Source organism: Anarhichas minor, unplaced genomic scaffold (genome assembly GCF_050575085.1).
Source record: "Anarhichas minor isolate MPS153535 unplaced genomic scaffold, ASM5057508v1 ptg000002l, whole genome shotgun sequence".
NCBI lineage: Eukaryota > Metazoa > Chordata > Actinopteri > Perciformes > Anarhichadidae > Anarhichas > Anarhichas minor.
This window is the reverse complement of record NW_027466448.1, coordinates 1,275,903-1,302,261: the sequence shown is the minus strand read 5'-3', so window position 1 is coordinate 1,302,261 and position 26,359 is coordinate 1,275,903. Positions and strand designations below refer to the sequence as shown.

At 38.7% G+C, this 26,359-nt stretch overlaps 5 protein-coding genes across 17 annotated transcripts; 3 read left to right on the top strand and 2 right to left on the bottom strand.

Moving 5' to 3' along the window:
• Positions 1-283: 283 nt before the first annotated feature.
• tmem150c (transmembrane protein 150C) lies at positions 284-3,672 on the top strand. Of its 2 annotated transcripts, none has more exons than XM_076076331.1 (8): positions 284-472; positions 849-930; positions 1,947-2,000; positions 2,089-2,118; positions 2,207-2,274; positions 2,357-2,484; positions 2,563-2,740; positions 3,122-3,672. In XM_076076331.1, exons 1-8 carry the CDS (start codon positions 382-384, stop codon positions 3,319-3,321), a joined length of 831 nt encoding a protein of 276 aa, XP_075932446.1. In that variant the 5' UTR covers positions 284-381; the 3' UTR covers positions 3,322-3,672. The 2 variants fall into 2 exon arrangements, with proteins under 2 accessions (XP_075932446.1, XP_075932440.1); XM_076076325.1 differs by having other exon boundaries at positions 285-472; positions 2,086-2,118.
• A 404-nt stretch (positions 3,673-4,076) lies between these two features.
• On the bottom strand, positions 4,077-8,926 carry enoph1 (enolase-phosphatase 1). Its single transcript, XM_076076407.1, has 6 exons — positions 8,484-8,926; positions 7,489-7,590; positions 6,450-6,652; positions 5,358-5,490; positions 5,021-5,144; positions 4,077-4,931 (listed from the first exon to the last, which is right to left on the bottom strand). The coding sequence occupies exons 1-6, from the start codon at positions 8,565-8,567 to the stop codon at positions 4,792-4,794; spliced, it is 786 nt and encodes a 261-aa protein (XP_075932522.1). The 5' UTR covers positions 8,568-8,926; the 3' UTR covers positions 4,077-4,791.
• On the top strand, positions 8,906-15,493 carry hnrnpd (heterogeneous nuclear ribonucleoprotein D). 10 transcript variants are annotated; one of them, XR_012947427.1, is made up of 9 exons: positions 8,906-9,575; positions 11,509-11,677; positions 12,125-12,286; positions 12,407-12,538; positions 12,661-12,760; positions 13,194-13,376; positions 13,469-13,560; positions 13,917-14,018; positions 14,753-15,493. XR_012947427.1 is itself a non-coding variant. In XM_076076175.1 (8 exons), exons 1-7 carry the CDS (start codon positions 9,406-9,408, stop codon positions 13,534-13,536), a joined length of 984 nt encoding a protein of 327 aa, XP_075932290.1. In that variant the 5' UTR covers positions 8,906-9,405; the 3' UTR covers positions 13,537-13,560; positions 14,753-15,493. The 10 variants fall into 10 exon arrangements, 5 of the variants coding, with proteins under 5 accessions (XP_075932290.1, XP_075932097.1, XP_075932211.1 ...); XR_012947417.1 differs by having other exon boundaries at positions 8,907-9,575; positions 13,469-13,564; XR_012947455.1 differs by having other exon boundaries at positions 13,449-13,560; positions 13,917-15,493.
• Positions 15,157-18,035, bottom strand: LOC142932570 (vesicle-associated membrane protein 8). 2 transcript variants are annotated; one of them, XM_076076525.1, is made up of 3 exons: positions 17,878-18,035; positions 17,014-17,184; positions 15,157-15,743 (listed from the first exon to the last, which is right to left on the bottom strand). In XM_076076525.1, exons 1-3 carry the CDS (start codon positions 17,878-17,880, stop codon positions 15,606-15,608), a joined length of 312 nt encoding a protein of 103 aa, XP_075932640.1. In that variant the 5' UTR covers positions 17,881-18,035; the 3' UTR covers positions 15,157-15,605. The 2 variants fall into 2 exon arrangements, with proteins under 2 accessions (XP_075932640.1, XP_075932713.1); XM_076076598.1 differs by lacking the exon at positions 17,878-18,035 and adding an exon at positions 17,510-17,795.
• A 3,021-nt stretch (positions 18,036-21,056) lies between these two features.
• Positions 21,057-26,350, top strand: mat2al (methionine adenosyltransferase II, alpha-like). 2 transcript variants are annotated; one of them, XM_076075677.1, is made up of 9 exons: positions 21,057-21,489; positions 22,410-22,487; positions 23,357-23,479; positions 23,554-23,666; positions 23,946-24,089; positions 24,878-25,096; positions 25,178-25,360; positions 25,668-25,801; positions 25,902-26,350. In XM_076075677.1, the coding sequence occupies exons 1-9, from the start codon at positions 21,414-21,416 to the stop codon at positions 26,002-26,004; spliced, it is 1,173 nt and encodes a 390-aa protein (XP_075931792.1). In that variant the 5' UTR covers positions 21,057-21,413; the 3' UTR covers positions 26,005-26,350. The 2 variants fall into 2 exon arrangements, with proteins under 2 accessions (XP_075931792.1, XP_075931872.1); XM_076075757.1 differs by having other exon boundaries at positions 21,419-21,489; positions 22,410-22,547.
• The last annotated feature ends 9 nt before the right edge of the window (positions 26,351-26,359 follow it).

Below are 26,359 nucleotides of genomic sequence, written 5' to 3'. Positions count from 1 at the left end.
ACAATCCAGTAATATATGATTCTGAAATTCTGTACAATGAGTACTTTTACTTTTGGTACTTAAAGTGTATTTTGATGCTTATATAATTTTGTAAGTGATATTTTGAATGCAAGACTTTTACTTGTAACAGAGTAATTTCACACTGTAGTGCTACTACTTTTACTTAAATAATAAATAAAAAATCCACCCCTGCATCATCACATTAGTGTACTTTCTTTATTTACAATCCAGCGCTTTTATTTTGAAGGGCAGATGTCCAACCCGGAAAACCTGTGTTACCAGAATTAAAGTCGTCTTTTATCTGCTGAATAAAACAACGACGACATCGTTGCACCTTTAGCAACTGTTACTGACATTTATTACCGACTAGTACTACAGATTATGTATATATATTTATGTACAGTATTTACAACACAGGTAACGAAAACCCGGAGCGGTACCATCGGTGAGAGATTAGCCTCAGGGCGGACAGGTAAAGCCGTTTTATCGACACTTTACGACAGTTATATGTTTACGAACCAACAAGAATAACTAGTTTCCTGTGTGCAGCTGCTCGCCCCCCTGTCTTAATTTGATGCTGTTTGTTAAATACGTAGTAAAAACAGTTACACAACCTCTTCTTCTGTGGTGTTTAAACACCACAGAAGAAGAGGGTAACAACTTCTATAGGTTTTCGTATGTATTTAACGTCTTGTCTCCTTTAAAGGAGACCAAATGTTAAATGCATATTAAAAACTCTACAGAGGTTTTCAAGTTCTTCTTCAGTGGTGTTTAAAGGAGACCAAATGTTAAATACATATTTAAAAAACTATAGATATTTTTAAGCTCTTCTTCTATGGTGTTTAAAGGAGACACGATGCGGAGCTGCAGTCTGTGGGCTCTTCTACCTCCTGTCTACTCTGTATTCACTGCTGCTGGTCTGTGGGTGGTGTAAGTTGTGTTAATTATTATTATAGGACTAACTTTAAATATCAGTTTGACAGCAGCCTTTCAGAAATGATAATCATTTAATACAATTGTACCCACATCTCAAGCTTTCTTTGACAGTTTGCTGTGATGTTTAGTACGTTGTTCTGTAGGATTCAGTATAATCTCAGTGCCGAGGAGTGTCAGTGTGGACGTGTTGTGGCAGGAAGCTTTGGACGGGAGTCAAACAGCTTCTCCTCTTCATTGTGAAATAAATAACATTAACATTCTATGACAGCAGCCCCAGAGAGTCCTGGTTAACCTCAAAATGTCACTGGAATAAACAACTACAAAGAGACGCTTAGTGACTACAAAGAGACCCAAAAATACTACACAGAGACCCAAATGAGTAACATTTACTCCTACAAAAAAAATCACAAAAAGACACAAGCAACAACTAAAAGACAGAGAAATACTTCAAAGACACACAAGTAACAAATAGGCAAAAAAATGACTATAAAGTGACATACAACTACTACCAAGGGACACAAAAAGACTTTAAAGAGACACAAACGGCTACAAAGAGAAACAAATGACTGAAGTGACATTTACTACTACAAAGATACACAAACCACTACAAGGACACACAAAATGACTACAAAAAGGCGCAAAACAACTACAAAGAGACACAAACAACTACAGGCCCACACAAAGACACTAATCTAGTGTCAAGAGTCACAAAACGCCTACAAAGAGATATCACAACAAAGACAAACAACTACAATGACACACAAAACTACTACAAAGAGACGAAACAACAAAGTAACACGAAAACTACGACAAAGAGACATAAAACGTCTTCAAAGCTTCATAACGACTACAAAGAGAAGCAAGGACTACAAAAAGATGCAAAAAACTACAGAAAGAGACCAAACATAGACACTAAATGACTACAAAGAGACTATTGTATATTATATCTATTCATCTTTAATATTATATATATATTACATTCCCTCCTTTGTTCTGATGCATTTGAACAGATACTTTGTTGCTGTCAATGATGAGAAGATCGCACCGCTGGGTTCAAAATACAGGTAATAAATAAACAATATCATATATCGCAAATAATGACGTTTTATCTATTCATCTTTGGATTAATCTTATTTTTTATTTATTTAGAAGAAATGGATCCCTTTACCCTCCCTACATCAGGTACACACTCATCATTTTATTTTCACAATAAAAGCATAGTTTTACTTTATTTTGGAGCAGCAACTTAACATGCCTCCTCCGCCTTCAGTATTGCAGGAAACTCTCCACCAGCCAGCTGCATCTTCAGCGAGGTCATGAACTTGTCTGCGTTTGTGGGTGAGAACGGTTATAACGCAGGTTTGTGTAAGTTCACTTCCACCAAATGTTCATAGTTGTTTATTTCCCGTCTCTATCACAGGGTTCATCATCGCCGTCCTCAGATTCCTTCAGCTGAGACGCAGAATGGACAAACAGTGGCTGAACGTCTGCAGTCTGGTGGCTTTCTCCATCGGCTGCTTCGGGATGACACTTATAGGAAACTTCCAGGTAACGTGCACCGCCGACACACACACACACACACACACGTACTATTTATCAGAGTTAATTCATTGGTTTTGGTTTCAGCTTTTCAGCGAGGAGATGATCCACAACGCTGGCACCTTCATGACGTTTGGATTGGGAACGCTGTTCTGCTGGCTGCAGTCCTACATCACCCTGAGAGTTAACCTGAGGAACGAAGGGAGGAAGGCCGGCCTCCTTCGCTTCCTGTTGTCTGGATCCATCACCGTCTGCATGATTCTCTGTATCCTTTGACTGTTTGAGGAGAGTGAAGGAGATATTATTTAAACTGGGCGTCATGGGTTTAAAGAGGCCCTGCTGAGTTTTCTTCCAATCAATTGAGTTGTTTTGTTTGTCAAATATCATGAAATAGTAATATAGGTCCACGATGACATCTTTAAAATACATTTTTTTGTCCGACCGATAATCCAAAACCCAAATATAGAGATATTCAAAGCAGCAAATCCTAGAATGGAATCGTCAAATATTTGACATTTTTGCTTGAAAAGTTACCTAATTAATAAATCAACTTTTTCAGATGTAATCTAGAGAGAGACTAGGAGTTCACAGGTTGCCATGTTCTGTTCCCGTTTTCATCATCTCACCCTTAACTCACCCGCCGCAGACTTCTCCCTGATGGCTCAGCGCCTCCACATGCAGGCGGCTCAGAGCCAGTGGGCGCTGGTCATGTTCTTCCTCGCCTTCCTCGCCACTTTCGCCATCGAGTTTCGTCACAGCCGTTTTTACATCGTGTGCACAGACGACTCAGCGGTCCCGTCAGAGAGCCTCTCCGACCCGTCCCGGTACCAACCGGACCAACTGTAGAGCCGTCACACCGCCTCATGTTTAATTCACTTATTACATCTAGAGGAGCTGGTTTTATTACCTTTATTTACACATGATCACCACTTCATGTTGCATGTTTACCTGTTATATATATTTTTTATCTACAAGCATCATTAATAGTAGAAAAGTCTGCTGGGTTTCTTACTTTTTCTCTCTATGCAAAGGGTGTTTTATTCATTATTTTTAAACATTACAAACGTCCAAATTATTTTTGTATATTTTCAAATGTTTGAGTTTTTGACGGGTTTGTATGAATCTATCAGATGTTACGATTTAAAATTCAGATTTGCACAAGTACGATCAGTATCAATAAATATTCAGCAAAATGTATTTAAGCTGTCTATAAATTTAGTATCTTTAAAGTTTTTGTATCCACTGAAGTAGGTTGTCTCATGAAAACGGTCTAGACTGATTATTATAGGGTGGATTATTCAGAGGGAGATGAAGAGATGAAGCCAATCCGTTGCTTAGTTTAGCATAAAGACTGTAAACGGGGGGGGGGGGGTTACATTTGCCCAAATGTAACAAAATCCACCTACCAACACCTCTAAAGCTCACTGATTAATTAACAAGATATATTTACTGTACAGACAAACTTCTCATCCAACTCGTGGTATGAAAGCAAATAGTCTGGCTCAGTACCACTCGGGATGATTGAGAGAAGTATTTTAGGATTTGGACCCTTTAAAGGTTTTAGTCGAACATGAACATTTAGACTGAAGGAGAAAACAGGCTTCTGTGTGAGACAAGGCATTTATTGGAAGCTTTTATATCATGTCCTGAACAACACCAATTATGTTTCACACACACACACAAATCATCAATTTGGCAATTTGTTCGGTTAACTTTCCAACACCAACATTACGAGGATGGCACATTTAAATAGACACCATGAACCTGCTGAGGGGGAGCTAGTTAAGACAAAGTATGAAATGAGAACTTCCTGTCAGCGGCACCACAGCCGAGTGCATCTAGTGCTACTTTCTAAAACATTACAACAGATAAACAGTCGAGTCACTGGATAACACTTCACACGTGTGTGTGTGTGGAGGGAGAAAACAGCACATGGATGGTTTACAACAAATACAACACATACAGGTGGAACGTTTCAACATCGGAGAGCAACCAAAGACGGTTTATCTAAAAGGTAAAAAGGTAAAGTAACTTCACAGGTGTGCAGTTTACTTCAGGATTTGTTTGTTTCATCTACAACTTTATGTTTCTGTTCTCTCCCAGTCGGTCGAATGGTCCAGTGAGGCTGACGACGCCCCGAAGGGCCCGTCTGGCGGCTAACCGTTAGCCCCAGCTACACTTCTTCAACTGTCACAAGCAAAAACATGAAGAGTGGCAATAAGGGAGGAGGGGGGGAGGGGCAAAAAGAGGAGAAGGAACAGGTCGTTTGTGAGATGAAGTCAGAGGAGTCGTCCTCGTCTTCTTCCACGCTCGGTGTTAAACGCGTCCCGTCACCTCCAGCTGGCTGAAGGACGTGACGAGGTTATAGTGGGTCCGCTCGTCATCCGTCAGCTCCATGTTTCCAGGCCGGACCACCATCACCACGTTCACGCCGGCGTCTTCAGCGGCTTTAGCCTCTGCAACGACAAATATACATGAGTGAGTACATGGATCCAATGTCCAATGCAGAAGACTGTCATAAACACATCGCTGCAAACAGTCTCACCTCGAGCGACGTCGGTCAGGAACGTGAGTTCCTCGGGTTGACAGCCGATCCTCTCAGCGATCCTCTCGTAGCTTTTAGCTTCCACTTTAGCTCCTATGCTGGTGTCAAAGTGACCATCTAATAACTGAAGCATTTAAATATCATTAGCAACAACATACATATAATATTTACTGCATGATTTAAAAAAAAACATAAAAAAGACAAATGTTCCCGATAAGCCAGAAAACGTGATAAACAAAGATAATTATGTAAAATAATTGTCTCATGAATCAAATGTCAGTGTCTGTTTGTCTGGGAATATCTTGATCTCCTGACGAGTATTAAATACTGTACTTACATCTAAAACATCTCCTTCGACGGAGTATCCAAACAGAAGTTTCTGGGCCTCCACGCTTCCAGACGAGTAGATGAAGACTTTTAGTCCGTGAGCTCTCCACCGTCTGATGGACGGAGTCACATCCTGGTAGACCCTGTTTATGAACACATGAATCGGAAGATAAACATCATTTCATTACTTTTAGAATGCTCATTGAGCAGGTTTTATGTCCTAAAAGCATCTCAGAAATCTAAACCGTATTAGTTTGAGCCTTGTTTGTTATTTTCAGAATGGGTTATAAAGAAATTATATATTTCAGCCCTTTTTCTATTTGATTAAAAATATCAAAAAATATTAATAAATCAGTCTTTGAAATCTTTTGTCTTGTTAAAAGACAAACATAAAACACTTCATTTGAAATATTGTTTAAATGGGGCCCTGATCGCAAAGTTATTATTATTACGTTATAACATTTTTGTATTTATGCTAATTGCTACAGGGCTGTAACTTACAAATGTCTTTTTATTAATATTATTGGTTAATCTCATTTTCTTTATCTTCAAGTTACATGTTCTGTCAAAGTCCAGAACCACAAGATTACCAGTTTACTGTCACATAAGACAAAGAAAAGAAAGCAAATCCTCACATGCTGGAATAAATAATTTATAATTTTTCTCAATAATAATAAAAATTGTAAAAATCAATAAAAACCTTTATTGATATCAAAACAGTTGCTTATCACCTAATCAATTAACTGCATCAGCTCTAATTGGCTAACAAATTACCATAATATGTATAAATTGAACTGGACTGTAGTATTACGACTGACGGTTGAATCCCGCCTGAGAATGGCGGACCCCGCCACTATTAATGAAAACTCCTATACAGCGACTTGAAGACCAATTCTGCGTTAAAATAAATACTCTTCTGGACTTCAAACCACTTCAGTCATTATGTTTTCCAGCTGTAATTTTAAATAAGACAGATGTTGTCCCGGTTGATGGACCGTTACATTCACTATTCATGTTCTCTTCCTGGAAACCTTGTCGAGTCATCACTCCAGTTTGAGCAGAGCAGAATTTTGAAGTGAGGAAAACGGATCAGTGTACTTACTCGCCTTTGATTCTCCCAGAAGAATACGCCGCCCTCCACATGTGACCCTGGAGCTGTTTGAGTGCCGTGGACTTCCTGTCTGCTGCCATCTGCCACATTACGTTGTCCATCACCTCCCTGATGGCCTTCTCCTCGTCCGTGTGGACCGTCTGGTCCACGGTGTGAACCGGGCACGACCGGTTCTGTCTCATGTCCTCTTCGATCTGCAACCACGGTGAAATCAAATCCTCAGGAATCAGGAGGTTTTCACCAGCTAGTTTATCACTTTTATATTTAAAAATCTGGCTTTTTTAAAATTCATCTACAGGTGAATAATTCTCCGCTTCAAGTCAAAATAACTTCAGCAAAATGAAGGAATTTTAGGAATTAAATGAAAGGTTTTTTTTGCAATCTTGCATCCTGACAACCTGACATCCTGTTGTAATTTTGGTTCTGTACTCCAGTGCATTAAATTAAAAATACAAGTTAAATTTAAGATTTTCAGCTCTAATTTAAGAGTTTTAACATCCGTCTCGTGTCACACACACAATATAAATGATCATCCTTTATACACCTAGTACCCAGTTTTAAAGGTAAACAAATGTAGTTTAACAAATACAAATGTTTTTGTGGTTGCAAATGCTTTGAAATAGTATTATTGAAAAACATCTGTGCAAATCCCCAGAAATAAAATGTTACAGGAAGTATTTGAAATAAACAAACCATTATGTGACATTTGGAAAAATGTCAAATGTATATATGTTAGAATATGTATACACTATAGAGCTGAAACAATTAGTCAATCCACAGAAATAATCTGCAACTATTTTGCTAATCATTTAATAATTTGTCGATTTTTATTCAAGCAAAAATGCAGATATTCCGTGAATATTTGCTGTTCTTATCTTATATGATACCAAATCGATTTATCAAGAAAACAATAAACTGCTGGATAATAAAAGTAATCCATAGCTGCAGCTCTGTTACAATAACTGTTAGAAGCTGTTAGCAGGAAGAAATCAGCTCTTGATTTAATCTTGAGAGCTCGTCATCTCTTCACCTGTTTCTTCAGCAGATGAACATCTTGTTTGCACTCGTCTTCCTCCCAGTGATTAGAGAAGTACTCTTCCAGATGCTCCCTGATGTACGGAAATAAGATATCCTGAAAAACACAAAGTGGAGTCATTAGGTGGCTCCTTACAGAGAGAGAAATAAATTATTCAGATGCAACATATACTGGTTTGTATCCATTAAGAAAAAAATCAAGATGAATTATCTTTTCTTTTTCGTTTATTAATATTTAATTTACTGTTTTGTGCGTTTGGTGCATAATATTGTGACTGTTTGTGTATTTTGTGATCCATAAATGTTATGCTGCATTCATGTCAAATGGGATTAATGAACATCTGGATGGATTTACTTACAGCTGGTTGGTTGTGTGAAAATAGTTAAAATAAATACTGTCCAGTAACAATATGACATATCCTTTAAATCTGGGTTTAATTAATTATGTGATTCCCATACTCAAACTATTGTCCATCTGTTCTGGAATTATCTTGTATCTTATATAAAGACTAACAATAAAACAGCTATTAATACGATTAGACTGTCCTCCCAATTTAATGTTTTCGATTAACTCATGTTGACCCCTAGCATGTTTTATATTAACCAGTTAAAATAGTAATAAAAAAGTAATTTCCAAGTTGGAAACTTGTAATTACGATAACTCCCATATGACCTGAACGCGGCATATGGTCTGTTTTTATCGTGCAGTGACTCAATATTATGACAATTATACTTATATTTTAAACGAGTTTGTTGTGTAATTGGACTACAAAGGGTGTAATTAAGAAAAAGGAGCAAGAAAATATACAAGAATATGAAGAAAAATATGGTTAAAATGAGTCAAACACCGTCGAGCTAAAGCTGGTGACAGTCATCTGTTAACATCGCTGTTAGCATAGCCGCTGTAGAGGAGCTAAGCTACATAATTAGCTTACAATCCTGTTACATTAGTATGCTGGAAAAACAACAGCTCCGTCTAATACAACTCACCTTTACAAACGTGATTGGTGTTGTTGTTCCTTCGATATCCAGCAAGAGTGCACTGGTGCTAGCAGGAATTGAAACAGTGGCCATTTTTTATTTTTAGGAGAGTCTGCAGCTGGTTAGCTGACGTTAGCTTAGCTTATAATTAGCAGCACCACCACAGTGTTAAAAGTAAGTAAGCGCTCCTCGCTGGTTCTCGAAATTGTTATATTATTATCCGAGCGCGAAGAGATGTAACGTTACCACCTGGTTAGCTGTTGTTAGCTGCTAGCTAGCTATGCTTTGCCATCACAGTCGCTCAGCTAACACACACACAGTACTGACTTGACTAAAAGAGAGGAGTGAGCACACATGTTCAAAAGCTGTCATGTCAGTTCAGGCCGCTACTCGGCGGGGTGGAGCTACTCAGCGTGCTTCTGTCGTAAATTACACGAAGAAGAAGCAAACGGAAATGGGCTGCGATGAAAAAAAAGCGACGCTCAAGGAACTGGTTTAATATCCAGAATATAACTTTTTTTGTTTTTTTGTTTTTATATTTATAAATACAATTATTATTGTGTTTAAATTACAACTGTCATAAAGTCATGATGTTACACACTCCGGTACAGTAGGTGGCGGCATGCACCTTAAACGTTGGTTTGTCGTCCGCCAATAAACTGAAAGAAGAAGAAGAAGAAGCGACGATCACAAATCACCCATCAAACTGTAGCAACTGAAACTCAATTTTACCTTTATGAAACATAATTTTGTCTAAATTTAGACTAATATTACAATTTAATTAACTTAGGCAAACGAGTTAAATTGCTCTAAGAGTTATAACTGCCGATATATGACACCAAAATATTAGCTTAGCATTAGCAAGCCAACTAGCTTAGCTTCTGCAGACGACGTAAGCTAGCTTTGAGTTTATTGACAAAAACAAACAACAATGTCGGACGATTATGAATTCAGCGAGGATTCGACCATGATGCGAATGGAAGAGGACGGAGAGGCAACCGGCGATGACCCGATGATGTCTGCGCCCGGAGACTGTGGCCTGATGGGGGGCGAGGCCGAGGGGTCGAAAATAGACGCCAGTAAAAACGAGGAGGATGATGGGTACGGTTACGTTACACTCATCTTAGGGTTTAAAACTCATTTTACAGTTTAAATGATGATGGGTACGGTGACGTTACACTCATCTTAGGGTTTAAAACTCATTTTACAGTTTAAATGATGAGGGGTACGGTGACGTTACACTCATCTAACAGTTTAAACTAGTCCCTCATCTAACAGTTTAAACTAGTCCCTCATCTTACAGTTTAAACTAGTCCCTCATCTTACACTTTAAACTAGTCCCTCATCTTGCAGTTTAAACTAGTCCCTAATTTTACAGTTTAAACTAGTCCCTCATCTTACAGTTTAAACTAGTCCCTCATCTTAAAGTTTAAACTAGTCCCTCATCTAACAGTTTAAACTAGTTTCTCATCTAACAGTTTAACCTAGTCCCTCATCTACAGTTTAAACTAGTCCCTCATCTTACAGTTTAACCTAGTCCCTCATCTTAAAGTTTAAACTAGTCCCTCATCTTACAGTTTAACCTAGTCCCTCATCTTAAAGTTTAAACTAGTCCCTCATCTTACACTTTAAACTAGTCCCTCATCTTACACTTTAACCTAGTCCCTCATCTTACAGTTTAACCTAGTCCCTCATCTTACACTTTAAACTAGTCCCTTATCTTACAGTTTAACCTAGTCCCTCATCTTACAGTTTAACCTAGTCCCTCATCTTACACTTTAAACTAGTCCCTTATCTTACAGTTTAACCTAGTCCCTCATCTTACAGTTTAACCTAGTCCCTCATCTTACACTTTAAACTAGTCCCTCATCTTACACTTTAAACTAGTCCCTCATCTTACAGTTTAACCTAGTCCCTCATCTTACACTTTAAACTAGTCCCTCATCTTACACTTTAACCTAGTCCCTCATCTTACAGTTTAACCTAGTCCCTCATCTTACACTTTAAACTAGTCCCTTATCTTACAGTTTAACCTAGTCCCTCATCTTACAGTTTAACCTAGTCCCTCATCTTACACTTTAAACTAGTCCCTTATCTTACAGTTTAACCTAGTCCCTCATCTTACAGTTTAACCTAGTCCCTCATCTTACACTTTAAACTAGTCCCTCATCTTACACTTTAAACTAGTCCCTCATCTTACAGTTTAACCTAGTCCCTCATCTTACAGTTTAACCTAGTCCCTCATCTTACAGTTTAACTTAGTCCCTCATCTTACACTTTAAACTAGTCCCTCATCTTACAGTTTAACCTAGTCCCTCATCTTACAGTTTAAACTAGTCCCTCATCTTACACTTTAAACTAGTCCCTTATCTTACAGTTTAACCTAGTCCCTCATCTTACAGTTTAACCTAGTCCCTCATCTTACACTTTAAACTAGTCCCTCATCTTAAAGTTTAAACTAGTCCCTCATCTTACACTTTAAACTAGTCCCTTATTTTACAGTTTAACCTAGTCCCTCATCTTACAGTTTAACCTAGTCCCTCATCTTACACTTTAAACTAGTCCCTTATCTTACAGTTTAACCTAGTCCCTCATCTTACAGTTTAACCTAGTCCCTCATCTTACAGTTTAAACTAGTCCCTCATCTTACACTTTAAACTAGTTTCTCATCTTACACTTTAAACTAGTCCCTCATCTTACACTTTAAACTAGTTTCTCATCTTACACTTTAAACTAGTCCCTCATCTTACACTTTAAACTAGTTTCTCATCTTACACTTTAAACTAGTCCCTCATCTTACACTTTAAACTAGTTTCTCATCTTACACTTTAAACTAGTCCCTCATCTTACACTTTAAACTAGTTCCTCATCTTAGTATTTTCTAAGTATTTTCACAGTGTGTTATTAGTACTTTGATGTAAGTAAAGCGTCTGAATACTTCCTCCACTACTAGTTACACACTAGTAAACAGGTGCCGTTTTCTCATTCTTCATTGTGAGTTATGATTTCTTTAAATGTGCTGTTTTGTCAATAGGAAGATGTTTGTTGGGGGGCTCAGCTGGGACACGACTAAGAAGGACCTGAAAGATTACTTCTCTAAGTATGGAGAGGTTGTAGACTGCACCCTGAAACTGGACCCCATGACCGGCCGCTCACGGGGCTTCGGCTTTGTGCTCTTCAAAGAACCTGACAGTGTTGACAAGGTATAGTCCTGCTCCCAGAAACACTGTTTATATATAATCTGTATGTAATGCTACATGCACATATAATGTAAAATGAAGCTGTGAAATAGGGAATACATCTTGTATTAGTGCTGTATTATAAGAATATGAGCAGGTTTAGGCAAATCTGATGTTTAGCTTCACGACTTGATGTCATTTTAATAAAGCAGAGGCACAAACTGCTGCTAACCTCTTTAATCATTTGCTGCTTTTCTCTGTAGTAAATCATTATAAACTGAATATCTTTGAATAAATTAATTGACCAAATTAAGCAGCAGATTGATTGATAATGAACATAGTTTAAGTTCTATAATAAAATGAAACAAAACAGCTAATCAGTTTGATTATTAGCTTAACAACAAATATTATTTGCGTTGAGGTCAGATGTCTTTACTCCAAACAATCAGCTCCGTGTATCTTGTTCTGCAGGTTGTTACACATAAGGAACATAAACTCAATGGAAAGGTCATTGACCCCAAAAAAGCCAAGGCCATGAAGAGCAAGGAGCCCGTGAAGAAGATCTTTGTTGGGGGTCTCTCTCCAGACACTCCTGAGGAGAAAGTCAGAGAGTACTTTGGTGCCTTCGGAGAGGTATATTTATTATTAACGTAATTAACAGATTTATCTTTTAGTTGAAGCTGTGGCTCATTGGAATCATATTTTTGTGCATTAACTCATGTTATTTTCTACATTTGTTGATAATGTGAACAGCTGGAGTCCATTGAACTTCCCATGGAGAACAAAACCAACAAAAGAAGAGGCTTCTGCTTCATCACATACAAAGAGGAGGAGCCAGTGAAGGGCATCATGGAGAAAAAGTACCACAATATTGGACTAAGCAAGGTACACACTCCTCCTCCTCCTGTCAAGGAAAACTCAATCTCCTGATAAATAGTCTGATTGAGGCGTTTTATAGTTGATGACATGATCGCTGTGGAGCTAAAAGTTACTTGTTGTTCTTTTAGTGTGAAATAAAAGTGGCAATGTCCAAGGAACAGTACCAGCAGCAGCAGTACTGGGGAGGAAGAGGCGGATACTCGTCCAGGTCTCGAGGAAGAGACGGTGGTGAGTGGAGGAAAACTTAATAATAATGAATAAAGCACCCTTTTAATCCCTGCTTTGGGTAAAATGCAGTATTTGTGGCTCAGTTAAGATCAAATGAGAAACATCTTTAGCTTATTGGTTCAACTATTCTTTAATGTTCAGACAGATCATTAACGTTATGTTGTTCATCAGCGTTGGATGACGTCAGACTCCAACCTTTCGTTTTATGTTTTTAATATGTATACAGATGTTTGAGAGAATGAATGCTCATGAGGATTTCCCTTAAAGTCATGGAACAGTCCTGTTTAGTAAAAATGTGACACAAAAGAATCAGAAACTAAAAAGAATCAAATTCTGTTCTGTAAAAATACTGTAAAGTACTTCTTAAACATGTCAAAGAGAGGGTGAAGATTCCGAGTAATACTACGAATAATACAAACTTGTTTAACTGCAGGTCCCAATCAAAATTGGAACCAGGGTTACGGCAACTACTGGAATCAAGACTATGGGAATTATGGGAATTATGGGAATTACGGGAATTACGGGAATTACGGTTACTGTAATCAAGGCTACGGAGGCTACGGCGGCTACGATTACCCCGGTTACAACAACTATTACGGATACGGTGACTACAACAGTGAGTACCGCCCACTCAGCTGTTCCATGCGTCTGCTGTTACTTGTGAAATGATTAATACACCTGTAATCAGATGCTGTCCCACACGTTTAGATCAATCCGGCGGATACGGCAAGTCGCCGCGGCGCGGTGGTCACACCAACAATTACAAGCCGTATTAACGGAGGAAAAACACTCGTCTTCAAGTAGGTATGTAAAGACAGAAATACACCCGTTACTTTGAATTTAAAGTAGTTATATTTAATTTGCTGTTTGGTAACATTTTGTATAATTTCCTCTTGTAAATTTCTTTTTCTCAGCACCGTCAAGTGCTTTACAGTAGTGGTAACATAGAGGCTACACACGTGTGCCGATTATTTTAACAGCCGGCCTTCTGCTGCCTCTTTTGCACCTTCTCTTTTTCTTTTTTTTAAATCTGTAACGTTAACAGGTAAAGTACTGCTACTACAGTAAATGGATGCCAAAGTTAAGGATGTGCAAGGAAACGGAAAAGGAAGTATGTTGTCTCCTAACTCTGACATACCTTGTTTGTACCTGCCAGCGGAGCTTCCTTGCAGGCCATGAGCTGACTCCCAGATACTCTCAGGGCCCGCTCAATGCGGACCGGGTACGAGAAGCATACGCTCTCGAATGCTGCCATTTGGTATGGTCTTACAACATCCTGTATCCGCACTTCTAAACTAAACAACATGGGACACGTCCAGCTTTGTCATCTTTCTTTCCATTCTTTTATTTCTTTGCAGCTGTTTGTAATGTAAAACTTAAACAGATATACACATGTAATTGTCATTTTTTACAGGCCCTTACTTCCCCCACAAGTAATGATTCTAAATATGTTAATTTAACTATTTGCTTTTCAAAGGATACGCACAGCATCCAGTTCCTATTGTTAATATATGCATTTCCTAATCTCATCTACATGCTTGTTTCTTGAGCTCTTGTAGCGAGTAGTCCATGAGCTAAAACCTGGTTGGAGACGGTGTTTGGGGGATGAAGTGCTTTACTTTGTCTACATGTACTGCTCTGTTTTGTGTTACTCACAGCGATGGAAGAGACTCCTCTTTTTTCTTAATTTTCCTGTAACAAATTTTCCTCTTATAACCTTTTGTAAAACAAGAAGTTTCCAGAAAATTTGCATGTAATGTTTTCTGTAATGTGTATTTCTATTTCACCAATCGAAGGTTTCTTCCATTCAGTAGTTTGACTTCTTCAATTTATTGCACTTCAGGATTTCTAGCTTATGGACTAACTTTTTAACTGTAACATGTTAAATTAATTGTTCTCGGTTTGTTTGTTTTGACATTGGACATTTTAAACACGGGGGATTCCTGTTTGTTTCTGAGCTGAAGCTGATCTGTGTTCGTTTGTTCTTCGTAGGTTTCAGAGCAGTGAGCTGGTGGAGCGAAGGCCAGAGAGAGAGAGATGATGATGATGATGATGATGATGGTGGTATCCAGCAAAGATCACTGAACTGAGTGTAAGAGAATAACGAAGAGCACTTTGACCTGCAGTACACTTCCTCTACGTTTACCGGAGTATTTGTGTTGTATCTTAACAAAAAAACGTTTTTGGTGTTTTGCATTTATTTAGATCGCTGCAAAGAGTTAGCAGCTTGCGTTCCTCTTCCCTTCTTGTTTTTTGTATTTAATGTTCTCAGATGCTATTTGTGAATTTGTTTGTTACACAACTGAGATGTTTGATCGGTTGGAACAGATCACACATTATATATATATATATAAATAAATATATATTTAGTGCAAAGAATGCAGACCAAAGCAGTGTTACAATTGATCCTCTTTATCGTAGTCTTCAGTCATAAAATACACGTAATTACAGAGTTCATCAGTCAAACATGCAGCTTATATACACACAGGTAATTGGACATTAAGAAATGCGATAAAATAAAAATAAACATTTGGATTTGTGATCCTTTTTGTGAAATATCAATATTACGTCACATGTTAGTGGAGTGTTCAAGGAAGTATTTCAGTCAAGTTTCTAACAATTGATCTTCTCATCTGTAGCTTTATCGCAGCCTAATCAATAAGCCTGCAGTTGTGCAACCTTTGAATTTAAATAAATATTTTGCTCTTGTTTGTTTGAGCTGAAATGACCAGAGACTCGCGTGAGTGCGTCTTCACTGCTCAATAAAAGAAGGTGAGCTTCATCCACCTCTTCATGGCTTTCAGTCCTGAGCTGCTGAGCGAGCACACAGAGAGGGTTTATTTATTTATATGACTTTAGTGGCGAAGAGGATGATGAGGATGACGATGATCAGCACAACCACACCGATTATAATCATCATTTTGACGTTTTTCCACCAGTATTTCCTGGCGACCCGCGTGGAAGTTCTTTGGAACGAGTCGGCCTGAAAAAGAAACCGAATAAAAGAGCAGCGATGAAGGAAGAGCTCCACTAATATTACACATCAAAGTCTGTTGATGGGTCTGGAGGAGTTCTAATGCAGAATGTGAGAAAAGGTTGCTTAAAGGTTTTAGTGTCTCCAGATGGAGGAGAGAGAAGTCTGATGAACTTCTCTTTGAAAATGGAAAATAATCTGGAGGTGTGAAGTTAGAAAGAAGTGAGACCTCTGCAGCCCGCTGCTCATCTCTGCTGCAGGCTGAAGGCTACATTAGCCTCTACTAGCATTTAACGCTCCCTAACCACAGACCTAACTGTTTGCAGTCGAGTTGCATTGTGGGTAATGTAGGTGTCATATTTTGAGCAGGAAGAAGAGTGGAATATAAATAGACGATAATTCTGCTTCTGCTGCTTCAGTTTTCCACCATGAATCTGAAAATATAAGATAAATGAGTGGAGTACTCCTTTAAGCTAAAGTACCAGTACAGTAATGTAGAAGTACTTCCTTACAAGTACCGGCAAGTATTACCTGTGATATTCACTCAAAGTATCGAAGGTAGAAGAACTCGTTCTGCAGATAAACATGAAACACTGAAGCATCAACGTTAGAGCAGCATGTAGCTGCTGCAGGTGGAGCTACTTTAACTACTTTACATATAGTCAGATAGTTTAGTCCAGAGGTTCCCAACATAGGGGTCGGGCCCCTCCAAAGGGTCACCAGATAAATCTGAGGGGTCGTGAGATGATTAATGTAAACGTGCTCAATAATTAATCAGATGAATAGAAAAATTAAAATGCATCATTTCTATGAGCAGTTTTGCCACGCCCATCACATCATCAGGTAAAAACACGTTTAGCCTCTGTGGTGTTCCTCAAAAACATTTTAACAATCAGAAGTGGATCTTCAATCAAAGGTTAAAAAAACCTTTGATTTAAATGAAACCATTTGTGAAGTTTAGAGTCTGATTAACTCTTAACAAGACAAAACAAAAGCAGTTTAGTTGTCACAAGGCAAAAAGAAAAGGTTTGAAACCAGTGTATTTTATAAACGTTTGTTTTTTTGTTATATCCTAATCTGAAAAGTAACTACTGACATAGCAAGTAAAAAGTACAATATTTCCTTCTAAAATGTAGTGGAGTAGAAGTATAAAGTTAAGTACAGAGTATCTGAAAATGCGGTACTTTCGTGAATGAGATTGGGTACTTTCCTCCAGCAGCCTTGTTGTTTCAGTGAATCATAAATAAAGACGTAAAGCTCGTCATGATGAGATACTTACAGACGCCTGCAGGTCATCGGTCTTCCCGATCAGATCGTCTAGTCTGTCGCCCCTCTCCAGCACTTTGCTGATGTTGTCTTTCAGGATGACTTTAACCTCGTTCACCTGACTCTGAACCGTGTCCAGTTTAGCCGCCGAGCCGGAGGCCGGTGCCTGAGGGCGTGTGTCAGCCTGAGGGGGAACATTTGGGATGAAATCGTTTTTTAGTCAGAATCTCCACAAATTTAGCAACGAGAAAAAGCACACAGGAAGTCAAAGATCAACAACATCTGTGGTCATTTTAAATGCCCAAACCTCACTTCCTGTAACAGCGGAGAGCTGTCGGTGTTTACCTGAGGCCTGTTATTATCACATGAAAACCTCAAGCAAACCTGCTGATCACAACGCGCAACATGGACAGACCGATGGAGAATGATTTATAGATAATATCAAGAAGAAAAGCATCTTTAAAAGATACAGAAACAATATTTAAACGTATTAAAAGTACACCACCTACCATCACAGCTGTGTTTCTCTGTCACCAACAACAGAACTCATACGAAAAGAAATAAATAAAGTTTCCACAAAGTTATCCAGTCCTCCAGGTGTAATGAACGGACGCAGAGATCTGAGCTTCTTGTGGCTGCATGAGTCACACAGTAAGAGCTGAACAAATGTCTGCTGAAGGTTGCACCTCTGCTGTGTTACTCATTAACTGCCTTCAATCTGAGTCTCATTGGCTTCAACAGGAGCCAAAGAACTCAGATCAGCACTTTCACTTCCTGCTTCTCATGAACTCTGCTTCCACACACTCATCTACCCTTTTAAGACTTTAAAACAATAAAAGAAGACATTTCAGTTAATGTTCTGTGTGTGTTTACGTACCATCAGCTGTCAGAGGAGCAGGATCCGGACCAGTGTTGAGCTGATATCTCTGGGCAAAGGGCTCTGTGTTGAGCAGAGAGATATTTTCAGGGCAATAAAGAGGTGAAGCCACTCCGTTGCTTCACTTCCTCATCCTGTGTTGTGCAGCTTGTTATTTCAACAGCCAGCAGCAGCTCATGAACGCAAATGTGCTGTTTTGAAGCACAAGTTCAGCACTGGGTTTATTTGAATATTAGGAGTATACTCACAATAGAATAAGTATAAACAGTGGAATATGTGGTATACAATGTGACTGAAAAGGAAAAGGCAGACGTTTAATGACATTTTGAAAAACTAAAGCACATTTCAAACAGACGCAGCTCACAGTGCTTTACATATTAAAGTTAAAAAGAGATAAACAGGTAAATAAAATATATACTTTATATATAGAAATAAAAACAAAAAAGTCTGAAATACAATATGACAATAATTATTTTAATGATAATAATCATAAAAGATGGGTAAAAAGGCAAAACAAATTCAGTCTTTAGTCTGTTTTTAAAGGACAATACCTGCAAAACTAATGACTTATTCTGATCAACCTCATAAACCTGCAGCCTTTGTGCTAATTAGCAGACGTTAGCATGCTGCTAATAAGCTAAACTAAGATGGCGACCATGGTGAACACGATGTGTGTTACCACTACCGCCACTTCTTTCTCCTCTATTTCTGCTTTTCCCTCTCAAGTATTGCAGCACAACAACCAACATGACCAGTGTGCATCATCACAACCACACCAGGAAGTAGAGATCCGGGTGAAGAGGAACAGCAATAACTAGAATTATTAAGATCTTTTACTTAAAAGTAGCAATACTACAATTTAAAAATGTTCTGTTACAAGTCCTGCATTTAGAATCAAACTTAAAAAGTGTAAAATGCTGCCAAAATGTGCTCTGTTGTTGTAACATTATGATGTATTACACTAATAGATTATTGTTATTATTGATGCAGTAACACGTGAGATGTATTTTAATACTGTAGCTGGCTGGAGAGATAATTGTATTAATGTATTCTACTGAATACGCTTTGTATTTTATATCTTAAAGGTTTTTAAAATCTTCGTCTGCAAATTAATTAACCGGTGGTGAAGAAGTACTCAGATCCTTTACTTATAAAGTAGCAATACTACAGTGTAGAAATACTCTAAATGCTATAAATAGATTATATGTTTGGGCACCTGTCCTTCAAATGGCCCATTTCAGAATAATATAATTAATATTATTGAATTATAATGATTGATGCATTAATGTGTTCATCACTTTAATGTTGCAGCTGGTAAATATGAAGCTGATTATAATTACTTTATATACTGCCGGGTAGTTTAATGTATGATAGTATGTCATAATTTAGATTTCTATTTTGTATTATCAATCTACAATGTCTGCAATGTAACTAAAGGGATCAAATAAATGTAGTGGAGAACATTTTAAACATTTGCCTCTGAGATGTAGAGTAGAAATATAAAGTAGCATCAAATTAAAACACTCAAGTAAAGTACCTCAGAGTTGTATAATACTTAATTAAATGTACTTAGAAGTCAAGAGATAATCTCATTCATATATCCTAACTGTACAAATAAAGTGCATTCCTAAATCCACCTTTCAACAGGTGGAGACATGCTCTGATAGTACTTTGGACGAGATGTACTTCCTTGATTAGAGGATCTTCATGAGTCATACAGACTGAACACTGCAGTGTGCTGCACTTCAGTGAACGCTTGTCAAATACTAAATAAACAGTGAAGGCATATGTTTGCTTAAAGTCAAATAGAAATATATAGTAAATTAATGCACTATTTAGATAAGATAATTAAGACCAATTGTAAAGACTGTGTGCAGTATGTGAGTATGAAAGTGCACGCTGGCTGTCTCTTTCACAAGTACTCATTGTGATCATGGACTTTGTTTAGTTAAGACGTTTGTGTTTTAAGATATTGTAAGTCAACAGTAAATGCACTAGAACACAATGCATGAGCACAATGTTCCAGTATTTAAGGGTTAAATACAAGGAACGGCCACAGCAACAGATCACGTGGATATACTGCATATTATTACCAACCCTGCAATAAATCTGACTCTTGAGAAGTTTATGATGATGTTTTTTTGTTCAGCTATCAAACACACAGTCGTGCACTCGGCTCTGTGAGAAGCAGTTTCTCTGACTGTTGTTAGTGTTTGTGTACATAAATAACAGCAACACACACATTATATTGCAATTGGTGTTTCTGTCCGTTAAGATAAGACTGTGAATATAATGTAATCCAATACAACAACACTACAAATTGTGTATGTTTTCCAGGCAAACTCTTAATCTGTAACGTAGGTCAATTTACTACAGCTGTCTAATAAAAGTAACAAGAATACAAGAAATATAATATTACTTTACTCTGAAATGAGAAATAATACTATAATGTTGCAAACAACTTGAAATAACAGAAGATAGCAATCAGGGCTATCTCGAAATAATACCTAAATTCAATTTGAGCAAATACCCTTTGTTACTTTTCACTCTACAAAATGTATTTGATCGCTTTAGTTACTACTTACTTTGCAGATTTAGATTAATAATACAAAATATAATTCTAAATTATGATTTATTACTATAGATTAAAGTACACAGCATTGAATGAAGCAATGAAGTCGTTAAAATGAGCTCCACCTTTACTGGCTCCAGTAATATAATATAAATTATTCTGAAATTGGCCATTCTGCATAATCAGTATATTTACTTTTGGTACTTGGAGTATATTTTGATGGCAATACTTTTACTTCAGTGTTTTTATACACTGTGGTACTTTTACTTAAGTAAAAGATCTGAGCACGTCTTCCACCACTGACAATATAGAATATGTTACCACATTTAAGGTGATTGAGCTGAGTTATTATTGTAGTTACGCTATTTTTTATGATTATTTTGTATTGTGTTTTTAATCTTTATTTTATGTTTTAATGTTTTATTTTTTTATTGTTTAATTTGTAATATGTATTTTACTTTAACGTTAATTTAACTAAATGTATGTATTTTTTATTATATATCTTTAATATATATATGTAATTTAATTTAATTTAATTCAACGTGGTGCGTCAACGCCATCTTGAGGCTGCCCGTGCTGCTGCCTGAAGGACCTTAACTTGTAAACAGCCTCCCTCAGCTCTCTCAGCCGTTTACGACCCTCATTGATGAGGCGATGAGTACTTAACGGCGTGTACTTATCACCATTACTATTATTATTATTATTATTATTAATAATATCAACCGTGTACGACAACCGGTGAAACGTTACATCGGTTGTCTCCCATAGCTCTACGTTTAATCCGCCTGTCGTAAATCTTGAAATGCTTTTAATCTCCACCGGCAAAGAGTTAATTATCGTTTTTTTATAATCATTGTCGGCGAACATCAGAAGCTACTTTCACTTAAAGTGCGACGGGGCCGTTAATTCCGTTTAATTCAGGATTTCTCTGCACCGAGAACCGACACCGACCGACGAGCCGAAGATGAACCCGAGCGGAGCGCACCGCAGCGGGAAGACTTTCCTGTTCACGTCCGAGTCCGTCGGAGAAGGACACTCCGGTACTGTGTTCATGTATAACTGTACTACTGCGTGTACTACTGCGTGTACTACTGCGTGTACTACTGCGTGTACTACTGCGTGTACTACTGCGTGTACTACTGCGTGTACTACTGCGTGTACTACTGCGTGTACTACTGCGTGTACTACTGCGTGTACTACTGCGTGTACTACTGCGTGTACTACTGCGTGTACTACTGCGTGTACTACACTGTCTGGACATGCCTGTCTGTTAAAGTCAGTGGTGGGAAGTAACTGAGCTGTTACCAGCTACAACATTACAATAATAATGTAGTATTCGTTCTGCACAATGAGTACTTTTACTTTTGGTACTTTAAGTGTATTTCTATGCTTTTACTTGAGTAAACTATTTGAGTACTTGTGTCGCTACTTGTAATGTATGTACTATCAATTTTAAGGTTTTCTTCATTTTGAATTCAGGACTTTTACTTGTAACATAGTATTAATACACTGTAATATTGCTACTTTTACTTAAGTAAAAGTCCTGAGTACTTCTTGTAAAGTACTCATGCAGAATAATATATATATTATAATACTGGATTATAAATATTGATGCATTAATGTGTTCTTTATGTACTGCTCAGTAGTTTAATTTACAATAATACATCATAATATATTAGTTGATTTATATTAATAATCTTAATATACAGAGTAGCTAATGTTGTCAAACAAATGTACAACACTGGAAATACTCAAAAAGTACTCAAGGACAGTACTTCGTTACCTATCATCAGTTTTTAAACTGTATTTCCTTTAAGATCTGTTAAACTACGGAGCCCCAAAGTCACTAAACTTTATTTATCTTGTGCATAAAAATCATGACATCACATTCAGTAAGTTGTGAGAAGTATTGGTATCAGTATTCACGTATTTATTTACATGTCTGACGTTGTGTTCACAGATAAAATGTGCGATCAGATCAGTGACGCTGTGCTCGATGCGTATCTGAGTCAAGACCCCGACTCTAAAGTGGCCTGTGGTGAGTTTTCAATGTTTATCATCCAGATGAAACCCGACTGGAGGATTAACTGTTCATCATGTGAGTGTGCAACTCTACGTCTGTCCACGGCTAATACCGCATACCGCTGCACCAAACTGCATCATATTTCTTTAGGTGCTCATTTATGGCTGTTTGCTCAAAGACCTCTCTGGATTGCGCTGACTCACCCGTTCTTAAAATACCTTTTATTTACCTGTTTGATACTGACATCGACTGAGTGCTGGCTGCTCACGCACTGCTCTTAAAGGTACAGTGCGTGGCATTTAAGGGGATATATTGGCAGAAATTAAATATACTATTAAGTATGTTTTCTTTGGTGTATAATCACCTGAAAACAAGAATCTTTGTGTTTCGTTACCTTAGAATGAGCTGTTTATAACCTCACCACTAGATGTCGCTAGATCCTAAACACTGCACCTTTAACCCGGTCTATGAAAACGATGCAACACATTTCCAAACATGCATTATTTGGATAATCTGACCACATATTGGGAATCTAAATGGTTACTTGCTCACATGAAAATATATAAAAAAACATAATAAGGTGACATATTAACAGCTTTAACAGTTTTAAACAGCCAATAATACTCAGGCTGCATCTGTGTTTGCCCTGCAGATCTCACTGGCTTCCTCTAAGCTCATTAAATGCATTTAACGCCCTCTGAAACGTTCCCTTTGTGCTCTCTTCGTGTGACTTTTTTCAGTTTCTTCTCAATGACTCTGCTCCAGACTTCAGCACACAAGAATTGACTGTTTAAGAAACTGCGATCATGCAATGCATTCACACAAAAGTCTAAAAAAGCCTGAGTCGGATTGTTGTCAAGTACAAACGTGATGTTTTGCTGCAGAATGTGTGACGAAGACGGGCATGGTCCTACTGGTTGGAGAGGTGACATCTAAGGCCATCGTGGATCTGCAGACGGTGGTCCGAGATACCGTCAAGAAGATCGGCTACGATGACTCTTCGAAAGGTGGGAGGGTTCTTATTTAATAACTATCTTTTTCTCTGGGATTTAAGTGACTGAGTTGCAACTTTGATCTGCAGGTTTTGACTACAAGACCTGCAATGTGCTGGTGGCGCTGGAGCCGCAGTGTGAGGAGATATCGGACTGTGTGTTTGAAGGCAGGGATCAGGAGGACATCGGGGCCGGAGACCAGGTGCAGTATTTCACCTCCAAACATCAACTTTATCCAAACTACCAGGTTTACAACTGGAGTACATTTTCAATACAATCACATACAATGATTGTTGTCATTCATTGGGGTGTGTTTTCATTGGCTACTTTTAAATATAAATGTAACAGAAGCTGAACTAACCTTTCCTTACTACAGCCATGCTAGCTGCCAGTTACTTCAGTTTAAAGATTTAAAGGGAAACCTTTGACACGACCGCTCAGACTTTATTTTCCGTCTGTGTCCGCCTGCTCGTCTCCTCAGGGTCTGATGTTCGGCTACGCCACCGATGAGACGGAGGAGTGCATGCCGCTCACCATCCTGCTGGCTCACAAGCTCAACTACAGGATCAGGGAGCTGTCGCTCAGCGGAGAGTGTCCGTGGATACTACCGGACTCCAAATCACAAGTGAGCCGTCTGAAAAGCCGACAAAGGGGCTCACACACACGGGGTTAAAGGCACCGACGGATTGACTTCTTTAATGTCTGGAGCGGCTCAAAACCCCTAAAAAAAACATACTGTAAAAACAACGAGGGCTGCACGATGATGACCAAAATGATAAGCACCATTATTTTGTACTACGTTCCTGCTAATGTACAAATCTTTGCATCAGAATATGACTTTAAACAGGGTTCTTCTTCACCTGAATTCAATGCTTCCTGTTACAACAGAGAGCACTCGGGCAAAACGAGTTATGGGTGACTGTCTGAAACCTACAATGAGTCACCGAGAGGCTGAGGAGGGGAGACTTAACACGCTGACCGTCAAATGATTCACAGATCCAGTTGCTGCGTTTTGTAGATTTATTTGCAGGACAAAACAAACAAAAACGCTCTAACGACTTTCAGAACATCGTACGAAGGCGATCAAAAGCAGAATAAGACTCCCTCTCTCACCCCTCTCCTTCCACTCACAGAACTAAATACTGAACAGCTGATATCCCCAACGCCACATGACTGAATTACCGTAAGTGACCCAGAAAGGTGCAGAAAAGGAAACGAGTTATGTTACAGTATATCAGTCTTATACTCCGGACTGCAGCCGCAACAGTTAGGAACGTGTTTTCACAGCTCCCCAAAAATGAAAGACAGTGTGACATTAAATATAATCGCCCTTAAAAACATCTCCTCCATCCTCACTGTGCTGTTAGTTTGACACGGAGGAGTAAAAAGAGCTTCCTGCCCTCTTCTCTGCAGGTCACAGTGGAGTACAGAGACAACTCTGGAGCCATGGAGCCTCTGCGAGTTCACACGGTGGTCATCTCCGTGCAGCACATCCCAGAAATCACTCTGGAGGAGATCAGACGTAGTCTGATGGAGAAGGTGGTGAAGGTCGTCATTCCCGCCAAGTACCTGGACGACAAGACCATCTACCACCTGCTGCCGAGCGGGAAGTTCCTCAGGGGCGGCCCACAGGTGAGTGAGGACTGAACCAGGGGGGAATGTAATAAAAATACATCAATCAAGCAGAAGTTGATGCTGTTCTTGTGTCATCAGAGTGATGCAGGACTCACGGGGCGTAAGATCATCGTGGACACGTACGGAGGATGGGGGGGGCACGGAGGAGGGGCTTTCTCCGGGAAGGACTACTCCAAAGTGGATCGGTCCGGAGCGTACGCGGCACGCTGGGTCGCCAAGTCTTTGGTCAAAGCCGGGCTGTGCAGGAGAGTCCTGGTTCAGGTGAGGAGGGTTAGAGAGACGTATGAGTAGAAACACAATCTACGGTTAAAACATCTGTCTGTTTTTAGCTGAACTGAACTGAACATTATTTAAATCAGCTAGCATGGCTGTAGGCTCTTGTGAACACATTGTTGTGTAAGGAAATGTTACTTCAGCTTCTGTTACATTTATATTAAATCAAAAATGAGACTGAAGAGACTTAATTTACAGGTTATTATTTTGTGTCCGATGAGCGATGCTCCTTAATGACCCGAAGTCAGAAGATGTTCTGATAGCTGATCAATGACGACGTATGTTTCTCCTTTAGATCTCTTACGCCATCGGTGTGAGCCATCCGCTCTCCATCTCCGTGTTCCACTACGGCTCATCGAACCGGGACGAGGACGAGCTGCTGCAGATAGTGCAGAAGAACTTCGACCTGAGGCCCGGGGTCATCGTGAAGTACGTGTTTCGCTCACCACAACTGAGAAAAAACTCGTGTTTCTATTGTGTTTTCTGTTCCCGTAAATATAAACGTGCGCTACGACTTTATCTCTCACAGAGAGCTGGGTCTGAAGAGGCCGATCTACCAGGCCACCGCCTGCTACGGTCACTTTGGCAGAGAGGAGTTCCCCTGGGAGAAACCAAAGTCTCTGGTGTTTTGAGGATCACATTCCAGTTATGTCCTCCTAATAATCAAACAATCAAAGGAGTCAATTCATCCAAATACCACTGTGTAACTGAAAAACATAAACGTCTTCTCTCTGACCGTCAGCTGTGGCCTTTGTTGAAGAATTCATTTTGATTTTAACAAAATCATGATTTATGCTGTTTTCCTGTATGGGAAACTGTAGTTTGTTTAAAATAATAATAATAGTGATGATGATTCAATGAATGTGATTTTCTTTCTTTTGAATATCGTGGAAGAATTGTCCGGTACTGTCACATTTATAAAAACAAATCATGTATTTTGATAATAATACTTGGTGATTAAAGCGCTGCATAAACCTCCTCACGTAC

Excerpts from the sequence above, each read along its gene's own strand:
- tmem150c (XM_076076325.1), top strand. The coding sequence starts at position 382 with ATGTATATATATTTATGTACAGTATTTACAACACAGGTAACGAAAACC. Across the intron at positions 2,119-2,206 it reads CTTTACCCTCCCTACATCAG|TATTGCAGGAAACTCTCCAC; the intron begins GTACACACTCAT and ends CTCCGCCTTCAG. Across the intron at positions 2,741-3,121 it reads CACCGTCTGCATGATTCTCT|ACTTCTCCCTGATGGCTCAG; the intron begins GTATCCTTTGAC and ends CACCCGCCGCAG.
- enoph1 (XM_076076407.1), bottom strand. The coding sequence starts at position 8,567 with ATGGCCACTGTTTCAATTCCTGCTAGCACCAGTGCACTCTTGCTGGAT. Across the intron at positions 7,591-8,483 it reads CACCAATCACGTTTGTAAAG|GATATCTTATTTCCGTACAT; the intron begins GTGAGTTGTATT and ends TGTGTTTTTCAG. Across the intron at positions 5,145-5,357 it reads TCGAAGGAGATGTTTTAGAT|TTATTAGATGGTCACTTTGA; the intron begins GTAAGTACAGTA and ends TAAATGCTTCAG.
- hnrnpd (XM_076076175.1), top strand. The coding sequence starts at position 9,406 with ATGTCGGACGATTATGAATTCAGCGAGGATTCGACCATGATGCGAATG. Across the intron at positions 12,287-12,406 it reads ACTTTGGTGCCTTCGGAGAG|CTGGAGTCCATTGAACTTCC; the intron begins GTATATTTATTA and ends TAATGTGAACAG. Across the intron at positions 12,761-13,193 it reads GTCTCGAGGAAGAGACGGTG|GTCCCAATCAAAATTGGAAC; the intron begins GTGAGTGGAGGA and ends GTTTAACTGCAG.
- LOC142932570 (XM_076076525.1), bottom strand. Across the intron at positions 15,744-17,013 it reads CCGATGACCTGCAGGCGTCT|GCCGACTCGTTCCAAAGAAC; the intron begins GTAAGTATCTCA and ends TTTCTTTTTCAG.
- mat2al (XM_076075677.1), top strand. The coding sequence starts at position 21,414 with ATGAACCCGAGCGGAGCGCACCGCAGCGGGAAGACTTTCCTGTTCACG. Across the intron at positions 21,490-22,409 it reads CGTCGGAGAAGGACACTCCG|ATAAAATGTGCGATCAGATC; the intron begins GTACTGTGTTCA and ends TTGTGTTCACAG. Across the intron at positions 23,480-23,553 it reads CTACGATGACTCTTCGAAAG|GTTTTGACTACAAGACCTGC; the intron begins GTGGGAGGGTTC and ends TTTGATCTGCAG.